The 25018-nt window shown below is 34.5% G+C and overlaps 1 protein-coding gene across 3 annotated transcripts in view; it reads right to left on the bottom strand.

The window, feature by feature from the left end:
- FSTL5 (follistatin like 5) overlaps positions 1–25018 on the bottom strand; it is a 615591-nt gene that overhangs the window by 439715 nt on the left and 150858 nt on the right. For all 3 annotated transcript variants that reach the window (XM_019926751.3, XM_019926752.3, XM_019926753.3), the window contains exon 3: positions 4956–5204. In XM_019926751.3, the coding sequence (XP_019782310.2) occupies positions 4956–5204 (249 nt within the window). The remainder of the gene's footprint in view (positions 1–4955; positions 5205–25018) is intronic.

The raw sequence follows: 25018 nt of genomic DNA, 5'->3' as shown, positions 1-25018 counted from the left end.
ACTATAAAAAATAAATTTTTAAAAATCAAAGGCAAGTAAGCTATTATGACATTAGAGACTTAAGTGGAATGATTTGAAGCATACATGCACTAAAAGAGAGGCCAGAAGCCCTTGGTTCTTATCCAAGTAGCTTTAACTTATGTGTGAATGTTGGCAGCCATTTTAAAAATCTTAGGCTTATTACCTTCTGGCTTGTTATTATAATGAATTAATAATATAATAGCTGTGAAAGTGTTTTGACATAAATAATACCCAATATTTCTCATTTCTCTCTGACAATATTTTAATACATTTGTTGGGTGGTCCTAACATTTAAATCCTCCTCTTTTGGAGCTTTTCATATCATATGTAAAATCTATAACATATCTACTATCTATAAATGGAAGATAAACACATACACTATGTAATGTTTACAAAATCCTTTAGAGTTTTCAAAAATCAGGGGAGAACTAAACATTTGGTATGATTTTAGTAGCAAATAGTGCATTTACAAACGTACACCTAACAACGATTCCTAAAGTATGTTATATAGTGGGTTATACGTAGGATTCTGCAGGTCACAGTTTGATTAGAGAGGAGAGTGACAACAAAACTATATTCTTAACACCGATTAAAATTTCAGTGCAAAATAAATACGAAAAATGAAACACAGCTCAGTTGATTTTGTCATCGAATCAGAAAAATGTAATGTACATCTAATGAAATTCAGGGGACTAATAAAATTGGTTTTGAGGTTGTGGGTACAGGATGCATTCAGAGGAACTGGAACTTCTGAGTGTCAGCATTTTGTCCAAGTTATTAATTTCACCACCAATCTGTAATTCCATTTGCTAATACTGACTAGAAACAAAATAGAACAGAACAAACAAACCAACATCTGGGTACCATTTTCCAAAGTTGATATTATCAACATAATTATTTTTCATGAAATGGTAAACAAGCCTGTTTCAACATAAAATAGAAGCTTTACCAACATGCCCTTTCCCAAAAAAAGGCAATCTAAAAGCCCAGGGGGACTATCACAGGGCATTTTACTGATCTATTTTAAAATATCATTGGCAGCCCAGTTTTCTAGGCTAAGTTCTAGAAGTTCTGTCTTAAAAAATAATAATAATCAGGAAAGAGAATCAATTAAATATGAAATATGAATGTCTCTCCAGATTATACCAAAGAAAAAGAAAACTATGTCAGATCTCATTCAAATAGCACACACGTAGCTGTAAAAAAACATATTTCCCAAGTTGTTACTCTTTGTGATGCACATTTAGGTGCACAGAACATTTGCATTTATAGCAGTTTTATAATCAGTGCAGTAAATGGCCGAAGTGTTTCTGTTCAATTGACTTTCTCATAAAAGGTTTAATTCCCTACTCCTCTTGGCAGAGGTTGTATCTTTAGCTTCTTACTCCAGCTTACATCTATACTCTGAGTGTGTAAATTCTGCTGGGTGACCCGGTGTCTGACAGACTGACCCAGCGTCAGGTGAGAGGACCTTTTATTTGTTATGTGTAACCACGTGTATTGCAGCAGTTAGAAAGCCATTTGCGGGTGAGGCATGGGAAATTAAAGCAAAACTCTCATCAGAGTGAATAACAAGGCATTATATAAAATGGAAAGTTTGATTCTATGGTAAAGATCATCATAAAGTATTTGATGCCAATAAACAAATAATATAATATTCTATATCCTATTGTAGACAGTTTCTTCATAATCGAATAAATGTGAATAGAAATAAATTAGAAAAAAATTTGTGTTCACAGATGTATGTTTTCTCTATAGTTTCAGAAATCATAAATCACTAAAGAAAATTCTTAGTGAATTCATGTCTATGTTTATTTATGAGTCAGTAGTAATAAATGCTGAGTATACTACAGAGGCATTTTAAATATTTAACACAAATAATAATAAGATATATAGATATAGGTTAGATATAAGTATAGATATGTGTATTGATATAGAGATAAATATAGATATAAATGTTTTTAATCTGGACTCTAATCTTAATTTTAAAATGATGAATAAATATACAGGCTTAATTATAAATACTAAACATAAATCTGATAAATTTATGATGTGTGAAACAAACAGGACTTTGCTTAAAGTTCAAGTCATTAATGAATAATGCAAATCTTCCTTTAACTTTTTAAAAAGTTTTTGTTATTATTTTTTCAGTACTTTTAAAATTAAACTCTTTTATTTTATGATAATTATATAGTCATCTGCAATTGAAGAAGTAATGCAGAGAGAGTCCATGCATCCTTTACTCATTTCTACCAATGGTAAGTAACGTTTTGCAGAACTATAGTACAATATCATAAACAGGATACCAACTTTGACCCCATCCACTGATCTTACTCAGATTTTCTGTTTCACTTCTATCCATTTGTGTGTGGGTATGTGTGTTGTGTTCTAGTCAATTTTACCACACACGTAGGTCCCTGTATTCACCACCCTAGCCAAAAACAGAGGATAATAAAGATCTGCGAATATGTTTAAAATTGATTTTAAGGCATTAGTAATCTTTTAAATCAGAAGTTAACAAACCTTTACTGAAAAGATGCAGATAAAGCATTTTTTAGGCTTTGCAGGCCATACTGTCTCTGTTGTAACAACTCAATTCTCCTTTTGTAGCTCAAAAGCACCCAACGACAATTCCTAAACTAATAGTGTGGCCGTATTCCGATTTGGCCTATAGGTTCCTGTTTGTTGATTTCTATAAGGTTTTCTTAATCACCTTTTATTAGATCTAAAAGTAGAAAAAAAAATTTTAAGGAGGAAAAGATTCCTGTTATTTTGCTTGTTTTGATTTTTTCTATTTGAAAATATTTAATTAAACATAATTTTTTAGCAGTTCTTGAACATAATATTTTGACTTGCTTCTTTCTTTGGGCCATTATTTGAAACAATATAAATTGCTGAAGTTCCACAGAAAGAATAATCCACAAGCACAAGAATGAATTTTAGCCATCACACTATTAGGCCTTCGGCTCCATAGAATCTCCTTTTATGTCCAAAATTTGGCCAATTGCACACTAATAAGACAAGCAATTTATCATTTTATTATATATTATCTACTTCCTTTCTGCTGAAATAAAATCCTCTTATGAGATACATATATATTTATATTAGGCAAAACACCAAAACAAATAAACAAACAGAAGACCCACCAATTTTAAGACCTGGGAAATGTGTTAACCCCTGGTAACTCACCCAGTTAATATAAATTAAGTTGTAATACTATGTATGATGACAAAGTATTTTGGAAGCAATCATAGATCTAATAAATATGCTTAGTATGTCTGAAGGACAAAAGATTTTTAAACCACTGTTTTATGAAGTAACTCATAAGGAAGGCAACATTACACGCTATATCCACTTCATTTATTTCCACGCTGATTTGCATACTGCAATGCATTATGCCTAAGCCTCCAGCAATAGAGCAGAACATTAAATACTCCAGATTTTTTTCCTCACATGATAATTATCGTATATTTCCATATAATCAATCAGCTGGGCCAAACCTCAATATTAGAATATAATTCTAAGTTAATCGCATATTATTTACATAGTTTTATTATACTAGATATCAATGGAATAGTAAAATTTTCACTATACCATTTCAGGTCAAAATGACAGAAAAATATTATTTTATGAGTATTAAAGCACAATGTTAATCCAGTTAATTTTAGGTATTTATAAGACAGATTAGATAGAAGAGGATAAGAAACAGAACTTGAAACCAAAGCATCTGTTATTCTTTCAGTAAAAGAAAATAATCTAACGCCATCAATTTCTTCAATACATGTAATCAAGGTGCACAGATTCACTCTGGTAAAGAAATTATTCTTGTAATTTATCTCATTTATATCAAAGGGCTTCTAGTAGCCACAATGGCTACAGAGCCTTCCATCTTAATTCATTTGAAAAGCTGTGTGTCTTTTTTAAAATCGCCTTGAAAATAACACTTTCTTCTACCAAGTTTGAAAAAGAAAACTTAATCGGTGGGCAAATGAACAACATTGTATGTTACCATACATTTAAGCTAAGAATTAAAATATCACATGAGCTTTTAAGTGTAAAAATACTTCAGCAACATTCTGAGAGCTAGGGATGTAGAACCAATTGAAGATTAGAAACCAAGCTGATCACTGACCTGTTAGAATGATGGGAGTTCTATATACTTAACACTTTAGAATTTCAGTCTGTGTTACGACTATTAATAAAAAAATATTCTTTCCAGCATAAATAAATAAACAAGAAATAAGTTTATAAATAAATCAAAGGCATTAAAGATGTTTAATGATTTATTTATCCAGCATGTTAAAACAATTTGTCAAATTACTAATTCAGCAGTACTTTTCATATAAACAGTTACCACTGATTTTGAGCACCATGGTAGTAAATACTACTAACTTTTAAATTTTAAATTATTGTCATCTCAGATTTACTATTTGGGTTTAGCATGAGTTCATAGTTATTTCAGTGGGCATTTACAGGTTCCATATAATTTGAATTATGTGGTACTAGCTGAAGGCATCATTTTTAATCAGGAAGAAATGAGATGTTCTCACAGCATGGCTTGGCATTCATTCTTCTCTCAATTTCACTCCAGGTACATTTCAATGGGTGGAATTGGCTTGTTGACTGAATTGACCACTCTGTGTCCCTAAGAAAACTGCCATGATTGGGAAGCCATATGGTGCAATGCTGTAAGCTATATTAAATTCTGAGTCATATTTTGGCCAGCTTTGTTCTCATGACTGAGATTCAGAATCGTATCCATGTAAATTTCTATCCACTTGCTGCTCACAAGTGTCATTAAGCTCACATTATTTTTCTTTATTTTTTTAGACACTTGCTATATAAAGTGGTGCTGGAGTTTACACTTAAAGGCACTAGTTGAGAAGACGGAAAAAATAGAGAAAGGTGACCCTTTAGGCTCACCCGGTATTTACCTCTGAAGAAGCAGTCTTCATTGTGGACAATGGTAATCTTGTGTTTTTTCAGGCAAGCAGCTCTGTGCACCTCACAGTGGTTTTCATAGAATTCTCCATCAGATCCACACACAGGTTTGTAGTGCCGATTGCAAAGGTCCATGCAGGCACATTCCGCTTGCCCTGTCTCTCTGCTGAGAACACAGTGCCTTCCCAAACCACAGTATTTGTTTTCACAAGATCCCAAAGGGCCATCCTGAATCAGGAATCCTAAGGACAAAGAATAGAAAATCACTTGGATTCATATGTCCAAATAAAATGCTGATGTCAAAGTTTAAAGGGAAAAGGAAAAAAATAATCTAAGAGAAATATAATATAATCAGAGTTCAGTTGTTCTCAGTGGAGAAGGGACTTGTATTAGAACCAGCAGGTGAACTTTTTCAAAATACCCTTAACATACTCCCCTTCTTTCCCATTTCTCCTTGAGCTCTCACCTCCCTACCCAATGAGTATTACAGTCCTTAAGGACAAGGGCTCTAAAGTTAAAATGCCTGAACTCAAATTCTCTACCAATTATTAGTTTTATGTCCTTGGATAAATTGCTTCTCTGTGCTAAGTTGTCCTATCTGTAATACAAGGTTGATAATATAGATGATCTCCTACAGTTGTAAGGAACAGTACACATACTGGTCCATGGAGAGCACAGCCTTGACACATAGCAAATGTTTAACAAATGTCAACCTTTACATTAGCAGAATTCTGGTAGGAGAAAAGAAATGTAGGTATATAATGTAGTAAATAGGAGAGAATAGGAATAAGAAGCAGTGTCTTGAAAACTTCTTTCTGGGTTTTAACATCTGATCCTTTCTTGTTTTGACATTTGCCACTTGGCAATTACTGGTGAATTTCATAACTAAATGAACAAATCATGAAGAATTTGATTGTCTTGTTACTTGTTCAGTCTAACAATCTACATTTGCATCAGAAAAGTATAGGTGGATCTAGCAGTCTTGTACTAAAACCAAACTAAGCAACTTAAATACTCAGGCCTTTATAGGTAAATCTGGCTTTTCTTCTTTGAGAACATTATCTGACTGAAAAGTAAAAAATGTCAGTAAACACACACACACACACACACACACACATATATATATATATAAAGAGAGAGAAATATATATACATGTATCTCAAGGAATAATATATATTCATATATATACACATGCATAAATGTGTGTGTACATATATTTACCATTGGTGACACTTATATACTGCAAAAAATAAAGTTTTGAGAGGTTATAAACTTAAATTACAGTAATTTTATTAGATACTTAGTGTATATTTTCAGCTGGTTGATTTAAAACCATCTCCCTACATGATTGCATCACAATGATTAAGAACATGGTTTCTGATCCAGAGTTTAAATCATAGCTCCACCAGTTACAAACTTCAGGACCTTGGGTGGGTATCTAACACATCTATAACTTAGTTTCCTCATCTGTAAAATAGGACTAATAGTATCCTCAAACAGTTATCAAGATTAAAGGGTTTGTGAGGGAGAGATCAAGATGGCAGAGCAGAAGGAGGCTGGGCTCAACTCCCTTCACAAACACATCAAACTACAAATCCACGTAGAGTGACACTCACTGAAATCTACCTGGGACAAACACAACAGGTCTTCTACACCAAGGCTATAAATAAAGATCCACAGAGCATCTGACAGGAAGGGAGGAAATGATCAGGCATGGACCCACACCCTAGCAGGGGACACAGAAGAGGAATGAGTATCACAGGCTTGGAGATTCTCCCTGGGAGCAAGGGATTCAAGCTACATATTAGGTGCCCCAGCCTGGGGCGTCCAACACCAGGAAGGTGAGTCCTCTTAGCTTGTTTGAAAACCAGTGGGGCTTACCAGAGGGCTGTAAGAACCCAAGACTCCATTCTTAAAAGAGCACACACACAGACTTACTCCCAGTCACATCATGAAGGCAGAAGACTGAAATCCCCTGGGGCTCTGGCCAGCCCGCCAGGACATCCTCTGCACACATCCAGCCTGCATGGCCTCCTGCTCCAGCCCATCTTGCTCCGGCACTGCTCCCCGCTAAGGCAGAGTCTGTCATTGCCAATGAGACTGCACATGTTTGGAGGGAATGGAGCCGGCTGAGACGCCAGCACAGCCTCTGTCCAGTGCGGAGGTAGACACTGCCAGCTCATGAGTCCCTGTGCACACTTGAGAGTGGACAGGGTCAGTTCAGTGGTGCGGCACTACCTCTGCAGCACCAAGCCAGCCTCTAAAGACAGTGTGCACACCAGGGGGAAAGTGAAACCAGCAAGAAGTGCAGGCCCAAGCACTCAAGCCCTGGCTGCGTCCCAAATCAAGGTGGAGACTACCAACACACCTGGGTGAAAGCCAAATACCTCAGGGCTCTTGCTCTAGCTCCTCAAGCCTCATCCCTGCCCCAGATAGGGCAGTAATGGTTATTGAGCATAGACGATGTCCTGACCTTCTTCACCTGGCTCTGGTTGTGGCCCAACTACACCAGCACCACCACCCACCAAAGCAGGACACCCAAGGGAAGGACACAGCCTGTGCCCTCTTCAGATCCAGCTCTCCCACCAGAGCCACTGAACGAACATATGCAGAGTGTAGAGGGACACTCCCACACAAGGACACGCCACCAAGCCTGGGATAGGCAACTGTTTCACCTAGTTTCATAGAGAAAAAGGAAGTTAAACAGAATGAGAAGACAGAGGAATATACTTCAAATGAAAGAATAACAGCAAAAACAAACGAACAAACAAAAATCCCTGAAAAAAACCCTAGTGAAATAGAGGAAAATAATTTACATGATAGAGTTCAAAGCAATAATAGTAAGAATGCTAACTGAACTGGGGGAGGTGGGGGGGAAATAGATGAACACAGTCAAATTTTAACAAAGAACTAGAAAATATAAAAAAGAACCAGTGAGAGCTGAAGAAAACCATAACTAAAATTAAAAAACACACTAGAGGGAATTAACAGCAGACTAGGTATACAGAAGAACACATAAGTGATCTGGAAGATAGATAAAGGAAATTGCCCAAACAGAACAGGAAAAATAAAGATTTTGTTTTTTTAAATGAGTAGTTTAAAGGACCTCTGGGACAACATCAAGTGTATTAACATTTGCATTACAGGTGCTGAGAAGGAGAAGAGAGAGAGGAAAAGGTGGAAAGTGTATTTGATGTAATTATGGCTGAAAACGTCCTGAACCTGAGGAAAGAAACAAATATACAGATCAGGAAGCACAGAGCATCCCTAACAAGATGAACCCAAAGAGACCCATACCAAGACATATCATAAATGGCATAGAGAAAAAGAAAGAGTCACACAGAAGGGAACCCCCAAAAAGCTATCAGCTCATTTCTTTGCAGAAACTTTTCAGGCCAGAATGGAATGGCCTGATATATGCAAAGTGGTGAAAGCAAAAGCCTAGGATACTCTACCCAGCAAAGTTATCATTCAGAATTGAGCCAGAGATAAAGAACTTCTCAGAGAAGCAAAAGCTAGAAGAATTGATCAATATTAAACTGACTTTACAAGAAGGGTTAAAGAGTCTTCTTTAAGTGAAAATAAAAGGGTGCAACAAGAAATAAGAAATTATAGGGTGGAAAAATTCCCACCAGAAAAGGCAAGTACATAGTAAAGACTGTGGATCAATTGTTTCAATAATCTAGTATAAAGGTTAAAAGACAAAAATTATAAAATCAACTATAGGTACAATATACAGTTAAGGGTTAGACATTAAGATGTAAAATATGAAATCAAAAATATAAAATGTGTGGGGGGAGTAAGAAATATACAGGTTTTAGAACGTGTTTGTACTTTTTGTACTTAAACGACTATCAGGTTAAATCAAGCAGATGTACTTATAGGTCAACATATATGAACTTTATGGTAACTGCAAAACAAAAGGCTACAATAGATATACAAAACCTAGAGAGAAGGAAACACAAATATAACACTGAAGAAAATCATCAAAAAACAAAGAAAAGACTAAAAAGAAAAAAAGAAAACAGAGAAAAACAAAAACAAAAGCCAGTAAACAAATAACAAAATGGCAGTAAGTACATACCTATCAATAATCACTTTAAATGTCAAAGGACTAAATGCTCCAATCAGAAGACATAGGGTAGCAGATTGGATTAAAACACACAAAACGAACGAAAAAAAACAGGACCCATCTATATGCTGCTTACAAGAGAATCACTTTAGAGCTAAAGACACACACAGACTGAAAGTGTGGGATGGAAAAAGATACTCCATGGAAATTGAAACAAAAGTAAGCTGGGTAGGCTTTTTATTTTAAAGTAGATTTTAAAACAAAGTCTATAATAAAAGACAAAGAAGGACATCATATTATGATAAAGAGATCAATACAATAAAAGGATATAGCATTTTTAAACATAAATGCACCTAATATAGGAGTGTTTAAATATATAAAGCAACAATTAACTGGCATAAATATGGGAGAAATTGACAATAATCCAGTAATAGCAGGGGATTTTAACACCATACTTTTATCCAGATAGAAAATTGATAAGTAAACAATGGCCTTAAATGACACATTATAACAGTTGGATTATATATATATATATATATATATATATATAACATTTAAAGGAATTAGAAAAGAGAACAAATAAAGCCTAAAGTCAGCACAAGGAAGGAAGTGATAAAGATCACATAGAAAAGTAGAGACAAAAAAATAGAAAAGATCAATGAAACCAAAGCTGTTTTTTTAAAAAGATAAACAAAACTGAGTTAGGTTCATTAAGAAAAAACAAAAAAGAGGACCCACATAAAGAAAATAAAAAATGAAAGAGGAGAAATTACAACTGTTATGACAAAAATACAATAATAAGAGATTTTATGAACAATGATATGCCAACAAATTGGACAACCTAGAATTGGATACTTTCCTAGAAACACACATTGTTCAAGACTGAATCAGAAGAAATAGATACTCTGAACAGACTGATTATTAGAATTGAAATTGAATCAGTAATCAAAACACTACTGATAACTGTAAGTCCAGGACTGGATGGCTTCACAGGAGAATTCTACTGAACATGTAAAAAACAGTTAGTACCTATCTTTCTCAAACTATTCCAAAAAAGTGAAGAGAAGGGAACACTCCCAAATTCAGTCTGGGAGGCCACCATTACCCTGATACCATGACAAAATGAAAATTACATGCCAATATTCCTGAAGAATATAGATTGAAAAATCCTCAACAAAATAAAAACAAAATTCAACAATATATAAAAAGGATTATTCACTATGATCAAGTGGGATTTATTTCAAGGATGCAAGCTTGGTTCATAACTTCAAATCAATGTGATACATCACATTAAAAATACAAAGGATAGGGCTTCCCTGGTGGCGCTTCCCTGGTGGAGCAGTGGTTGAGAGTCCGCCTGCCAATGCAGGGGACACGGGTTCGTGCCCCGGTCCGGGAGGATCCCACGTGCCACGGGGCGGCTGGCCCCGTGAGCCGGGGCCGCTGAGCTTGCGTGTCCGGAGCCTGTGCTCCGCAGCGGGAGAGGCCACAACACTGAGAGGCCCGCATACAGAAAAAAAAAAAAAAAAATACAAAGGATAAAAAGCACATAATCATCTTGATAGACACACAAAAAAACATTTTATCAAATTCAACACACATTCGTCCTAAAAATTCTCAACAAAGTGGTATAGAATAAATATTTCTTAAGCATAATAAAGGCCATTATAACAAACCCACAGCTAGCATCATACTCAACTGTTAAAACCTGAAAGCTTTTCCTCTAAAATCAGGAACAAGAATCAAGACAAGGATAGCCACTCTCACCATTTCTATTTAACATATTATTTTAAGTCCTAGCCACCGAAATCAAACAAGAAAAAGAAAGAAAAGGCATCCAAAGTGAAAGGGAAGACATAAAACTGTCACTATTTGCAGAGGATAGGATACTATAATAGAAAATCCTAAGGTCTCCACCAAAAAACTATTAGAACTAATAAAGGAATACAGTAAAGCTGCAAGATACAAGATAAATATACAGAAATCTGTTGCTTTTTATCCACTAGTAATAAACTATCAAAAAGAGAAAGCAAGAAAATAGTCTCATTTACAATAGCATTAAAATGAATAAAATACATAGGAATAAACTTGAAGGAGGTGAAGACCTACACTCTGAAAACTATGAGACAATGATGAAGGAAACTGAAGATGATACAGTAAAATTGAAAGATATCCTATGTTCATGTATTGGAAGAATTAATACTGTTGAAGTGTCCATAAAGCAATCAACAAATTTAGTGCAATCCTTATCAATATAACCATGACTTTTTTCACAGAACTAGAAAAACGATCCTAAAATTTATAAGGAAGCACAAATGACTCCAAATAGCCAAAGCAATCTTGAGAAAAAAGAACAAGACTGGAGGTATCACACCACCTGACTTCAGACACTACAAAACTAAAGTGATCAGAACACTATGGCACTGGCACAAAAACAGACACATAGGTCAATGGAACAGAACAGAGAGCCCAGAAACAAACTCATGCACATGTGGTCAATTAAACTATATCAAAGGAGGCAAAAATATATAATGGGGAATATACAGTCTCTTCAATACCTGGTGATGGAAAATTGGAACTCTACATATAGAAGAATGGCATTAGAACATTTTCTCTCACCTTATACAAAAATAAACTCAAAATGGATTAAAGACCTAAATGTAAGATATGAAACCATAAAACTCCTAGGGCAAAAAAAGTCAGCACACTCTTTCACATACATATTGGCAATAGTTTTTTAGATCTCTCTCCTCATGCAAGGGAAACAAAAGCAAAAATAAACAAATGGCACCTAATTAAATGTAAAAGTTTTTTCACAGCGAAGAAAACCATCAACAAAATGAAACAACCACCAACTGAATGGAAGATATTTGCAAAGGATATGGCTAATAAGGGATTAATATCCAAAATATATAAATACTGCATGCAACTCAATATCAAAAAAATAAACAATCCAGTCAAAAAATGGGCAGAAGACCTGATAGACATTTTTCCAAAGACATACAGATGGCCAAGAGAACATGAAAAAATGTTCAACATCACTAATCATGAGGAAAATCAAAACCAAAATGAGATATCACCTCACACCTGCCAGATGGTTATTGTCAAGGACACAACAAATAATAAATGTGAGATGTGGAGAAAAAGGAATAATAGTTTGCCCCAGCAATTCTACTCCTGGGTATATATCCAGGGAAAACGAAAGAAAACTAATTCAAAAAGACACATGCACCCTGGTGTTCAGAGCAACACTATTTACAACAGCCAAGATATGGAAGCAACCTCAGTGTCCATCAACAGATGAATGGATAAAGAAGACGTGGTGCATATACACATGGAATATTACTCAGCCATAAAAAGAATAACATTTTGCTATTTGCAGCAACGTGGATAGACCTGAAGGGTATTATGCTTAGTGAAGTAAGTCAGACAGAGAAAGAAGAATGTTATATGCTTTCATTTATATGTAGAATCTAAAAAATAAAACAAACTCATGAATATAACAAACAGAAACACTCATAGACAAGTGAACAAACTAGTAGTTATCAGTGCGGAGAGGGGTGGAGAAGGAAGCAAGTTAGGAGAAGGAGAGTAAGAGGTACACACTACTAGGTAGAATATAAATAAGATACAGGATGCAATGTCCAGCACACGGAATATAGCCAATATGCTATAATAACTTTAAATGTACTATAACCTATAAAAATATCTAATCACAGTGCTGCACACCTGAGACTAATATAACATTGTAAATCACTTATACTTCATTTGAAAACAAAATTAAAAGTCTTGGCACATGAAAAACTGTTAGTTATTTAAATGTTAGTTATTATCATTACTTTTTAAAGTAATTAATTTTCATAAGAACAGATATACAAATAAAAAAGTATTTAAATAATCAATTTGTTTGTATAAATAAAACCCATTAGACATTTTGATTTTTATATAATGCATGTATTTCCATGTGGAATTTAGAAAAACTGAAATTAAAAAAATGACCAAGACTATCAACAGTATAATTTTCAAAATTATTTACTTATTTATCTTTTAATTTTTTTTTTTTGGCGGTACGCGGGCCTCTCACTGCTGTGGCCTCTCCCGTTGCAGAGCACAGGCCCTGGACGCACAGGCTCAGCAGCCATGGCTCACGGGCCCAGCCACTCCGTGGCATGTGGGATCCTCCCGGACCGGGGCACGAACCCGTGTCCCCTGCATCCGCAGGCGGACTCTCAACCACTGCGCCAACAGGGAAGCCCCTAATTTATATTTTTGATAGAACTGTAAATTGGAACAACTGTTCTTCAAAGCAACTTAAAATTACTTGCACTCTTTGAAACCATATTATGATCTTTGTGAAACATTCTAAAACATTTAGAACAAAAAATAAGAAAAAAGACAATAAAATTTATTGAATCAAGCTTTGCAATGTAGTGTTACTTTAAATAATTGATAATTACTATGAAATATTTAGTAGATTTTGGAAAATATATTTAATGCAGTATTTCTTGAAGTGTGGCACTTTAGAATGGCCTACAGAAGTTTTATAGCATAGATTCAGCCTTCACTTTACCCTAGAGTTTCTGACTCAGTAGATCTAGGATTGAACCCCAAATTTATATTTCTAATTTCCCAGGTGATGATGTTATTTTGGTTTCTGGTATCAAACTTTTGGGCCTTGACTTAATGAAATCCTAATTGCTAATTAAAATAAATACGACAAAAACAAAAAGACTAGGTAAACAATTACGAAATATTCTTAAGTGGAAAAGTGAGAACTTTGTCATGATTAAAACCAGATAAAATCAAGCAAGTATTTGAATGAAACTAAGAAAGGATATGGAAAATGAACACAATTGATTAGCTAATTGGATATGATATTGGGCAAATTTTTCTACTTTTATATAATTGCTTTTTTAGTGTTCAATATATTAATAAAAGAAATTCCATAATTGTGTCAATTACAACTGTAAAATAATGACTGATTTCATTTTGGAAAATCTTTTTCTTCATTTTTCTACTTATGCCTGTTGTTGATCTTATGTTTATAGGGTCCAAAATGGGGCTGCCATTATAGCACAGGGATTTGACTCATATAGTTGTATTTTGCACAGTTTTATATCTTATATTTTCCTTATTTCCTTAATATCTTACTAACAACTAGTTTCTTACTATCAAATAGTTTAAAATTTATGAATGGAGTATTTTATTTTTTTATTATCTAAGAATGAGTTTAAGGTCAACTGGGTCAAGAGATTATTTTACGTTTTGATCACAAACTGAGGTGGCTAACAAAATCAGTACAATTTCTGAAAAAGAAGGAATGCTTTGCTATAAAATGAGGTCATTTATGGTATATTTATGTCAATGAGTATCTTTCCTTGATTCTCTCTTCTTCAATTTTTCCTCTTTTTGCTTGTACTCCAGTTCAGAGATTTGTATTAGAATGGCCAATAAGCCATTTTCTAGAAGTTAAATGAACTATTTTACACTAGCTAGAAGCCGTGTGTTGCATATAGCTGCTACAATTGAAGGAAATTTAATTAATTCATATGCAATCCAAAAGAAAGCTCATATTATGTAAATGAATAACTAGAACATATCCTTTCTGACAGTAATTATCCATGACTAACACTGAACTTAAGTATCAGCTGAGATTAACTCAATTTAATCTGATCAACATGTCAAAGCTTTCTTTTAAGTATACTCAGATAACACACTAAATGAATTTTAATCAAGAACTTCTCTCTTGCTATCTCACAACTTGATAAAATAACATGTGTTCCCACAAAAATGCTATATATTTAACAAGCACATTATTTTATAACTTCTATGCCTTCAGGGCATTACAAAGATTCCTCAGATTTAAAATAAACAAAGAACTGAAACAAAAGATGAAAGACACCAAGTCATAAAGCAAAATCATTCTATATAATTCTAAAGATAGTCTGCTCAGATTCTCAATGATGATGCAATTCTCTTCAAGTGGTTTATGTATATATACTTTATCAAATAGGTACTTCATATAGAGTGGATCTAATTTAAAATAAACTTTAATAAAATGTATTATTTTTATGTGCAAGGTACTATACTAGATGCTATAGAATAGATCAAAAGAGCAGTCATTGATACTTTTTCTAGTGGCTTAAAAAGGGCATGAGGCAGGCCTTGGGCCCAAGGAGAGAGTTAAAAATTTAGGGACATGTTTAGGAGCACAAAGGAGCATGAGATGAATAATATCAGGTAAGACCTCACAAGTATTATATCATGTCATGGTTGAGGTTTATGCTCCAGGAATGGGTTAGGAGTTCAGAAGGCTAATATATGGAATAGACAAGGTATGAATTAAAGATGGATGTTGGATATAAAACAGTAACGTCAGAGGGAAGAAAGAACCAGATTTTGACAAGCTAACTACCTCTAATGATAACAGTGGAATATAAGCAAAATTAATTAGAGTGCCAAGTTATTTGAGGTGTTAATTTTCTCATAAAAATGTATAATGTTTTGATACAAAATGTAAGTATTATGTTAACTTTGATTTGTTAAAAAGAACAACAGATTTTGGTGAAGAGAATAGGATTACAGTCTTTGCATTTCCATTACCTATTGGACTGACCTCAGCTGGGCTGCAATCTCCTTGGGTCAGATGTTTAAATGGTAAGATAAAAGGAAACTGATAAACCATCTTTAGATTCACTCTCATCTGAAAAAAATCCTTGCATTTAAGAGTGCTTGGCAAAACAGTGTCTAGTAAAAGGTAATGTTTGAGAATATATTTAGGAATCTTTCTCTAGAGTGCCTAATAGGTAAACTTCACCTGCAGGAAACAATCATATACTCGTAATTCTCTACTTTAAACAATATTTATGTACTCTAGAAATAGCTTTGAACTTAAGTATCAGCTGAGATTAACTCAATTTAATCTGATCAACATGTCAAAGCTATTTCACAGCAAAATTGAGTGGAAAGTACAGAAAGCTTCATAAACCAGGCACAGAAAAGACAAATACGGTATGATTCCACTTATATGAGCTACTTAGAATAGTCAAAATCATACAAAATTAAAGTAGAATGGTAGTTTGACAGGGACCAGGGGAGAGGGGAATAGGGAATTATTGTTTAATAAGTATAGAGTTTCAGTTTTGCAAGATGAAAAGATTTCTGGAGATGGATGATGGTGATGCTTGCACAACAGTTATGAATGTACTTAATGCCACTGAACTGTACACATAAGACAGTTAAGATAGATTTTATGTTATATGCATTTTTCCACAAAAAATTGGCCAAAAAAAGTAAGGTGCAGAGTTCCTACATAACCCCTCCTTCAAAAACATACAGCCTTCACCACTATCAACCAACTTAAGCATCTACTATTTGCAAAAAAGAGACCTTTATATATTTCCTAAGAATCAAATTATTACCGTATCTGAAACAGCATACTTCTATAAATAAATTATAAAACTTCAATCTCAGTCATTTTTGAGTCATTTTTGAGGCTTTTTCTTTCACTTTTGAGGGTTTAGGCCTATGTTTCAGAGTTAAACTGAAATAGCAAGGCATGGGAGATAAATATATTGACCTCAGGTTCAGACCACACAGTTCATTCCTGATACAATTCTGGGTTTCTATTCTCATGGTCACTCAAGTTCTTTGAACATTAAAAAGAAAAATTAGGACAAAAAGCACTCTCTCTAGGCTCATCAACTCATTTCCTTCAAGCTCCCATTTCTGTCCTCCACCATCTGTGGTTTAAAACTATTTCATGTCTCATTTATCCAAAAACTTTACTCATTCTCTGAATCCTCTCCATTCCACCAGCTTAGGTGTCAGGAATAAAAGCAGTTTTTTTCAGCTTTTCATTGACTTACCTTCCCTGAAGTAACAGACACAAATTCAATCCATTGATTAAACTGGACAAAGGTTAAGTTTATTCATGCTCTTGTCTTCAAATGAACAAATCATATTAAGTTTCTGACTGACAAACTCCCAGTCAAATGTGATTTTTCAGAAATCTAATGGTTATGGAGTTATAGAGTATGTATGCATGCATGTATGTGCTTAGAGACATTTAATAATTTAGGTTAGGTTACTGCTTTCTTGCGGACAGCTTTAAGACATCCGCTTATCCTGTAACACAAGCACAAGTCTCTGTAAAAGATGTGATACTCACTTGCCAAGAAATAAACTAGGTGGATCATTGTAGGTGTGTCTTTTTACTTCTGCCCCTTTTCTTACTGAAATCAGAGCCCCACGCTGAAGTTAATTTCTTTTTAAAATTCTGTAAGCCAGCACATATGGATAATAGAATGCTACCTGAAACGTATTATGTCACCACCATGACAAAAGACCACCTATCCCAGTCTAGTAAGGTTCTGGAAGGCATTCCAGAGGAGAACAAGCTGGCACTGTACAGGAATTAGTCATGTAGAGAAGAGAATCATGAGAGGAGACTTGGGGCAAAAGTGTGAATTTATGCGCAAAGTGATTGAGTGTTGCCAAAGTGTAGTGATTATGGCTGAGATTGTTGGAAAATATGGTTAACAAACTAGGGAAATGATAATAGTCGTCCTGAAGGCTATACTAAGGTTATGTTACTGAGGTTGTGGAAGTTACTATGTTTAAGGAGTGTCTGTAGACTCTAAAAAAGAAACACCAGGAGTTAGGAAGCTACCACCCTAGTCTAGGTAAAAATAACCTGTCAGAACAAGGAGAGAACTATAAGAAAATCAATTTTTGGAGCAACATGAAATGAATTAAAAAGGGAGGGGGCAAAAAGTGTAGCTTTGAACATAAAGGAAGGAGTCAAAGGTGGTTATAAATAAAGATAATTGTGTGAATAGCCTTGTCAGTGGTCAAAGGAATTCTTAACTAATATTCTTGAATAATAATAACAACAGTAAGCACAAGAACAATAAATAATTGGCTGTGGATTAAAGTGACACAACTGAGGGTGGAAACCAAATACGTTTAATTGCACTAATCTGCAAAGTCATGTTGTGTTTCATCAATACTCAGCCATCTCACAAGGAAGAGTGGAGCTATAAGATTATGGCACTATTCAGAGTAATGTTCCTCCATGTTCCATGTGGTGGAAGGATTTGAATGGATGAGAAGCAACCCAGAAGAAAGTACTGCTCACAGGGTACAAGGAACAGGGTACAAATAGGGGAAACAAGGCAAAGTTTCCTAAACTCTTGCCTGGTAAATTGTTCTGTACTTTAATATCACTTATAGTCAAGGAGTTAAGTCCAACATAGTCTGTTCAGCTGAAATGACAATATCTTGACTTTTCTCTAATATTTATGAAAATAAGAAATTCTCTTTCCATCCACCCTAGTAATAGGAGACTTTTTAAATTGCCAAGATCTTAAATCTTTTTTTTTTCAAAATACTGTTTATTATCTCCTTTATGTTCATAAGCTCTGATACTTGGCGCTGCTGTTTTCATGTGTCTGAAAATTAAGCTCTACATAGCAGAAATATGATTTAAATATCTTAAAAATAATTACGCTAACAATAAAAATACTTACAATATTAAAATGGTTAATGTATTAGTATTTAAAATCCCATTTAGCATAAGTCCCACGGTGATATCTACGTCTTTGGTCTTACTGATTTATCTCTACTCTGTAGCACTGTAAATATTTTGGTTTTGCCCCACATCACTCTGTTTATTATTTTTCATTTTTGAAAAATCAATTTGTTTTTTAAAACTTATTCCATACTTATGACTTCTACATATTTGGAATCTTCCCTTTTCCAAAAAATGAAATCGATATTTTAAAATTCATCACTTAACCAAAGCAAAAGTTTTTCAGTCGTTTTTAAGGATTATTTTATTAATTTTGTTAGTTAATTGCATCATGTTCTTAGCCTCCTGAATATTTTGGTTTTGGTGTTCTTCCCATCACTGGCTTTGTCATTTCAAACTATTGAAAAACTCTCTACAAGTTATACAACAAAACAAAACATTACACTACAATACATACATGTTTCCTTTTATTTAATTTACATATGATAATCTTCTGCATACACATCTTTATATCACATATAATTTGATTAGATAGTAATACTGTTTTTCTGTTTCACATTGTTGGCAGACAGATATGTCAGGTTCTCTGTAAACTTAGAAGTTACTTTATGACCTGGATCCTCTCTCTCCCTACTGTGCAAGCAGATCTGGCACCGATGCTGTTTTCCAAGGGTTTCTCTCATTTGTTTCAGGTTCCAGGGCCACAGGATCCCACTGGACTGATATTTTATGGTGTTAATAACTTGGTGACTATCACTGCTTGTTCCCTCTTCCCATCTCCTCCTTCTTGGGTGTAGAGGCTGTATTATAGAACTCTCTACATGAAGGTAATGCCCTAAGTACTGAACAGTATACTAAGATGCTTAGACTTACAAGGGCCTTATATTTTAGTAGGGCTATGATGTAACTAAAACGTAAATACTTTAAACGGTAAAAAAAATCCTTGTCACATGGGAGACAGAGTGATATGAAATTTTAGAGAAGAGAGATTGTTCTTTAGAGGGAAAGTAATACAAGCTTCCTAATAAACTCAGATTTTATCAGGGATTTTTTTAAATTGCTTAGGCTTTTGACAGGTGGAAATGGGTTGGAAAAGGAAAAGCATGGGAAGACAAAAAAGCAATATTCTATGTTCCAAAAAACTTGACCCTGCTCTCATTTTCCTTACCTGTATTTCAGAGTGATAATTTCCCTAAGCTGGTAAACCCATCACTATTACGGTCCCAACAAAGGACAACTAGCAAAACCTACTGTATCTCTTCTTAAACAGTTTTACTTTTAAACAATTAATTACCATGTATTTTCAAAAATTACAAAAGAAGCAGTACAATATAGCTTTTTCTATATATTTAGTTCTTTGAGTGGTAGCTCTGAAGTAGAAAAGAAATAAGAAAACATCTCAAACCAAGTTTACCTTCTAATAACGACCATTTATGTATACTGACTAAAACATTTTCCTAAGCATTTTACCTCCTTTGTAACAATCCTAGGAAATAATTGCCATGTGTTTCCTGTTTTACGAATAGAGAAGAAACTAACTCAGAATGGTTACTTATCATGTCCTAGGTCACACAACTGTGAGCGAAAGCACCAAGCTTCAAACTCATGTCTGTTTGAACTATTAAAAATTATGTGATTCTGCCTGGATGTCATTCCTATTGATTTGTACAATTCTGGTGGAATATATAGGAGATAAGTATTATAGGCAACTGGAAATGGAAACTTGATCTTAGTAGGAATCTGAATTTGACAACCATCTATATAAGATGATAGGTGAAGCTATGAGTGAATGTATTACAAAAAAATATATAAGTATATGGAGAAGGGACAATTGGAAATATCTGGACTTGGACTTAAGCAGTTTTTCAAGAGGACTGGGAACACCTTCACCCTCAGACATTAAAGACATTAAAGTGTCTATTTTAAAAAGGCTCATTTTTCTCACTAGTGGTTGGAAGCCTTGGACCTGGAGTCCTACTGCCTGGGTTTGAAACTTGGCTGCATCAGTAACTTGTTCTTGTAATCTTGGAAATTTTCTTGGCTTCTTTTTGCTTTGTTTTCTCATCAGTAAAATGGAGGTGGTAATGGAAATGATCTAATTGAATTATTGTAAATTAATGCCTATAAAGCCCATGAAATAGTCCCTATCAGATAAGTGCAACATTAATGTTATGTATTATTAACATTATTATTGCTGCTGTTATTGTGGTTACGTTATTTTACCCTAAAATTCAACCCAAAATGTAGGCAGTTGTCAAAGTTATATCCCCGAGTTTATGTGGTATTTGATGCTTACTGAAACAACACTTACCATGATAGGCTGCCAGGTTAACCCATGAACTTTTACTTAACCATCAATGATTCAATGGTATAAGCCATATTGATGATATTACAGAAAACAATCATTATGTGTAAAACATTCTTAAACCAAATATGGTCAGAAATTTATCTTTGGATCTCATGACCATATTTCTTCTCTTGTAGGAAATTTCCTGTCCACATTGTCAATGTATCGAGTAATAGAAGTAAGAACTCCTTCAGCTCCTACTTATTCTGTTTAGCAAAGGAGTTCCAGTTTTTACAAATGCAGGGCATTTGTAAAGGGTTGTAAAGAGAAGAATGAGAACATTAAGACAGTAGGGAGAGAAAACTATGGAAACCTGTTATTTCTCTCAATTTTGATTCCCAGATAATCTTTGCTTCCAGTTCTTTCTCTGTTCTCAGGTATACAGCATCAATGGTGCAGAACCCTCTGCCTTTCCTCAACAAGGTCAACCATCCCGTAATGTCTTCCTGCAAAGGCCATCCTATACTGCTTCATATCCATCAGCTTACCAGTGGCTGTCCTCATAGACCTAAGGAAGTTGGTGTTATCGAATGCATCTCTCTTATGAAAACTCTGATTGATATCTAGGGCTGCAGAGTCAGAGCCATTTCCTTAATCACCAGGAATAGGTAATTAGAGTTTGGACATTTGGAAGGACTGTTCATGGAATTCTTCTGGAGAAGGTGAGGACTTCTTTCAAGCTTCTGTGTATCACATTCTACCTCTTCCTTTGCATGTGTCTCCGTTGCCTTGATTCTCAGTCATTTTTGCCCTATGCCATTTTCCTTGTAGTCAACTTTTATCCAGTCAGGTCCAATTAACAGATTTTCTTCCTAGGTTTCTCAATGGTCCTGATGGCAACCAATAGGATAAATCTGTACATCCTTCACAAGTAGTCTTACAAGAAAAGCATAGACTTAAAGACTTTCTCCTGAAACTTTTAGTAAATGAACAAACAAGCAAAGAAAAAATAGGAACTACTTTCACCCAGCACACAGCTTCCTTTAATGAAATACAGATCAAAGTTTCTTCATCATTATTCTTTTGGGGAATTGTAGAAAATAAGAAGCAATGACAATTCCTTTATATTTTACATGCATACATGCAATTACATAATCTGAGTATATGTATGTGTACCTAGATATACAGTACCATACATATATTTTCTTCTTAAGTGCACTTCTGGTTTACTATGGCATATTGAACACAGAAATATCATTTTGCTTTCTTCTTAAATCCTTCAAAGCCACTAAAAATGTGTTTTAAAAGATACACACAGGATGAGGAGAACTGGAGAAAAGGCCACAAGGAAATACTGGAAGTTTGAAAGCATGTGGTAAGTGGGACCTGACTTAGTTGCCCTAAGGAAGGTGAACCCCAACCTTGTGATGGGTAAAACCTTATTTACTGCACAGATTCCTCAAAAAAGTACATAAACTAGAAAAAAAAAAGTAGTAATACCAAAAAAACTTAGTAATACCAAAAACCTCTGGGAGTGAAAGTTCTGGTGATTTAAAAATATGATGACCTGTTGAAAACTGTTTAAGAAGTTGTTAAATTACTAGATCCCCTCCACTTCATATTCCTGAGAGAATTCATTCTGGACACAACTACATGGAGTGTGAAGACCAGTGAAGGCTTCCTCTGCCCCACTGCCCTCTCTTCCAGCACCTGCACAAATGCCAACATTTATGGACACAGCTTTCAGGCAGATGACTCAAAGACTTTTTCTGCAGAATCTGTAACCTCATATTGGGGGATCCCTATAAACGGTCCACCCAGGTCACCCCCAGTGAAGTTTACAGTTGAAACCCTTACCCAGTGCTCAGAAATTCCAAGTTAGCTTTTTTTAAAAAAATTTTATCCTTTTATTTATTTTTCCAAGTCAGCTTTCTGATATCCCTGTCTTAATCAAAAGCAGAAAGCCAATATTAACTAGACATCTGATTAAACACTGTAACATGGAAAATAAGGCCAAAATACACAAACAGATAAAACAATATGGAATGAGAATATGCAGAGAGAAAAATACTACGAAAACAAAAGAAAACCTATAATTTATATCCTCAAAGAAATAAAAGATAATAGTGAATCCAGGAATTGAGAGTAAGAATAAACTTTCTAAAACCAAAAGAGGTATTAGGATTTAAAAACCTGATTGTTAAATAAAAACCGTCAAGAGACAGTCTGGAAAATAAAGTTAAGAAAATCTTACAGACAATAAATAAATAGAAAAAATAACACATAGTAAAGAATATACAAAACAACATAGATATCACTTCCAGAATTCCGAAGTACAAATAATAGAATGTCCAGATGGAGGGGGAAAACAAACAGATGGTAGGAAATAATTAATAAAATTATTAGACTATTTCCCAGAACTGAAGCACAAGAATTACCAAGTTGGGAGAGTTCACCCAGTGCCCAGTAAAATAAATTAGAATAGATTCATGCCATGACATATCGTGAAATTTATAAATATTGAAAACAAAGAAAATTTTCTACAAGCTTCCAAACAGAAAAATAAAATGTTCAGGCACACAAAATGGATTAAGAATCAGAATTTCTTTTGACTTCTCAACAGCAGTGGGGCAAGCGCGAAGGCCACAGAGCTGCACAGGATTCTGAAGGGAAAGGACCTTGTGCCGACGTGTTTGTGCCCCTGCTCCCCCCTTCACGCCCTACTCCTGACGACACTGAGTCCGCTCCAGAGAGGTCTTTCTGCTTGGGTGGACTCCTGAGAGTTGAAGATAGGGAATGTGAAATTTAAAGGTGAAAAAAATTCAGATCTGTCTCTCTGCCCATACATCTGCTGTACTTTAGTACCTGGTTTACACTACAGCCCTGCCAGTTTGCCCTACCTGTTACAGGCTTCCAGGTCTTGAGGGCATCCTAATATAGCGACTGCTCCGAAATCATCTCACCTCCCCACCAACACACCTGTTCTCTTTGTCTAACTCCCATTCATCCTAGGTTTCCTGTGATGTGTCTTCCCACCTAAGAGGCTTCACTTACCAGCTTCCTTTCACTTACTCTCTTCCTTTCCACCCTCTTTACACTACTTTACTCCTGAAATGTCAATGCACTTTTGTAGAATTCAATGTTTTTCTCCATTACACCTAAACAAAAGTGTGATTATAGGAATACTTATTTGAGTATTTGCTTAATTTCTATGTCTCAATAAATATGGGTTCCAAGAGAGCAGAGATGTCTGTTAGTTCAACAACTGTCTCCTCAGGGGCTAGCAGATTCTCTGATGAATCTCGATAAGTGAATAAGTGAATGCTTGATATACTAGTTGATATTGTATTGTATGCAAAAAATCAAAATGCATCATCAAATGGTATTACATTGTGAAATGTTTTTAAAAGATGCACACATGCGCGCACACACACACACACACACACATACCATTTAAAAAGCAATATTCAGCAAAATGATTCTTTTAAAATTCCATAAATTGGGCACAGATTTTTAACCTATGAGAAATATTATATGAGAACATTTGGCATATGAAAGACTGTGCACATCTTCATCTTTTATGTATCATGGGTCATTAAAATGTATGGTTGGTAGGTTAGAGTAGTAAAATATCCAACGCTGAAATATAATAAATTGATTAAATAAGGCTGACAAAAATATGAAATAATTAAAGAAATATCACAATGTATATTACATATCAAAATGTTCGTCCTTGATCTCCATTTAGTCTGAGAACTTTAGATGTAAGATCCTTTTAATAATTGTATTCTTATGAAAAAGCATTATATTTATTTAAAACTTTGATCTATAACAAATAGGCTATTTTTAAACTTAAGTTTCCTTTTATTGGCGATGTAAGTCATAGAAAAGTTTTCCAATGATTAATTTTAACTTGAATCAATAACTTAAAGATTTATATTTGTTGTTCCAATCCTCAACAAACAGAACAGTTAGTAACATAAGAATATATTAAGAAATTGTAGCCACAGGAAAAAGGAATGACAGTGAGCATAGTATAACACTTTCCTAGTGTTAACTGAGACCCTTAATTACATCATCTAAGAGATGCAAAAGACATTGATGAAATAATTTAATTTTTGTACTGTACAAAGTGTTGCCATTTTATGCAGCAGAAAACTGCTGA

This window comes from Tursiops truncatus, chromosome 5, assembly GCF_011762595.2.
Source record: "Tursiops truncatus isolate mTurTru1 chromosome 5, mTurTru1.mat.Y, whole genome shotgun sequence".
Taxonomy (NCBI): Eukaryota; Metazoa; Chordata; class Mammalia; order Artiodactyla; family Delphinidae; genus Tursiops; species Tursiops truncatus.
Note: the sequence above shows the minus strand (reverse complement) of the source record. Positions and strands in the feature narration are given on the sequence as shown.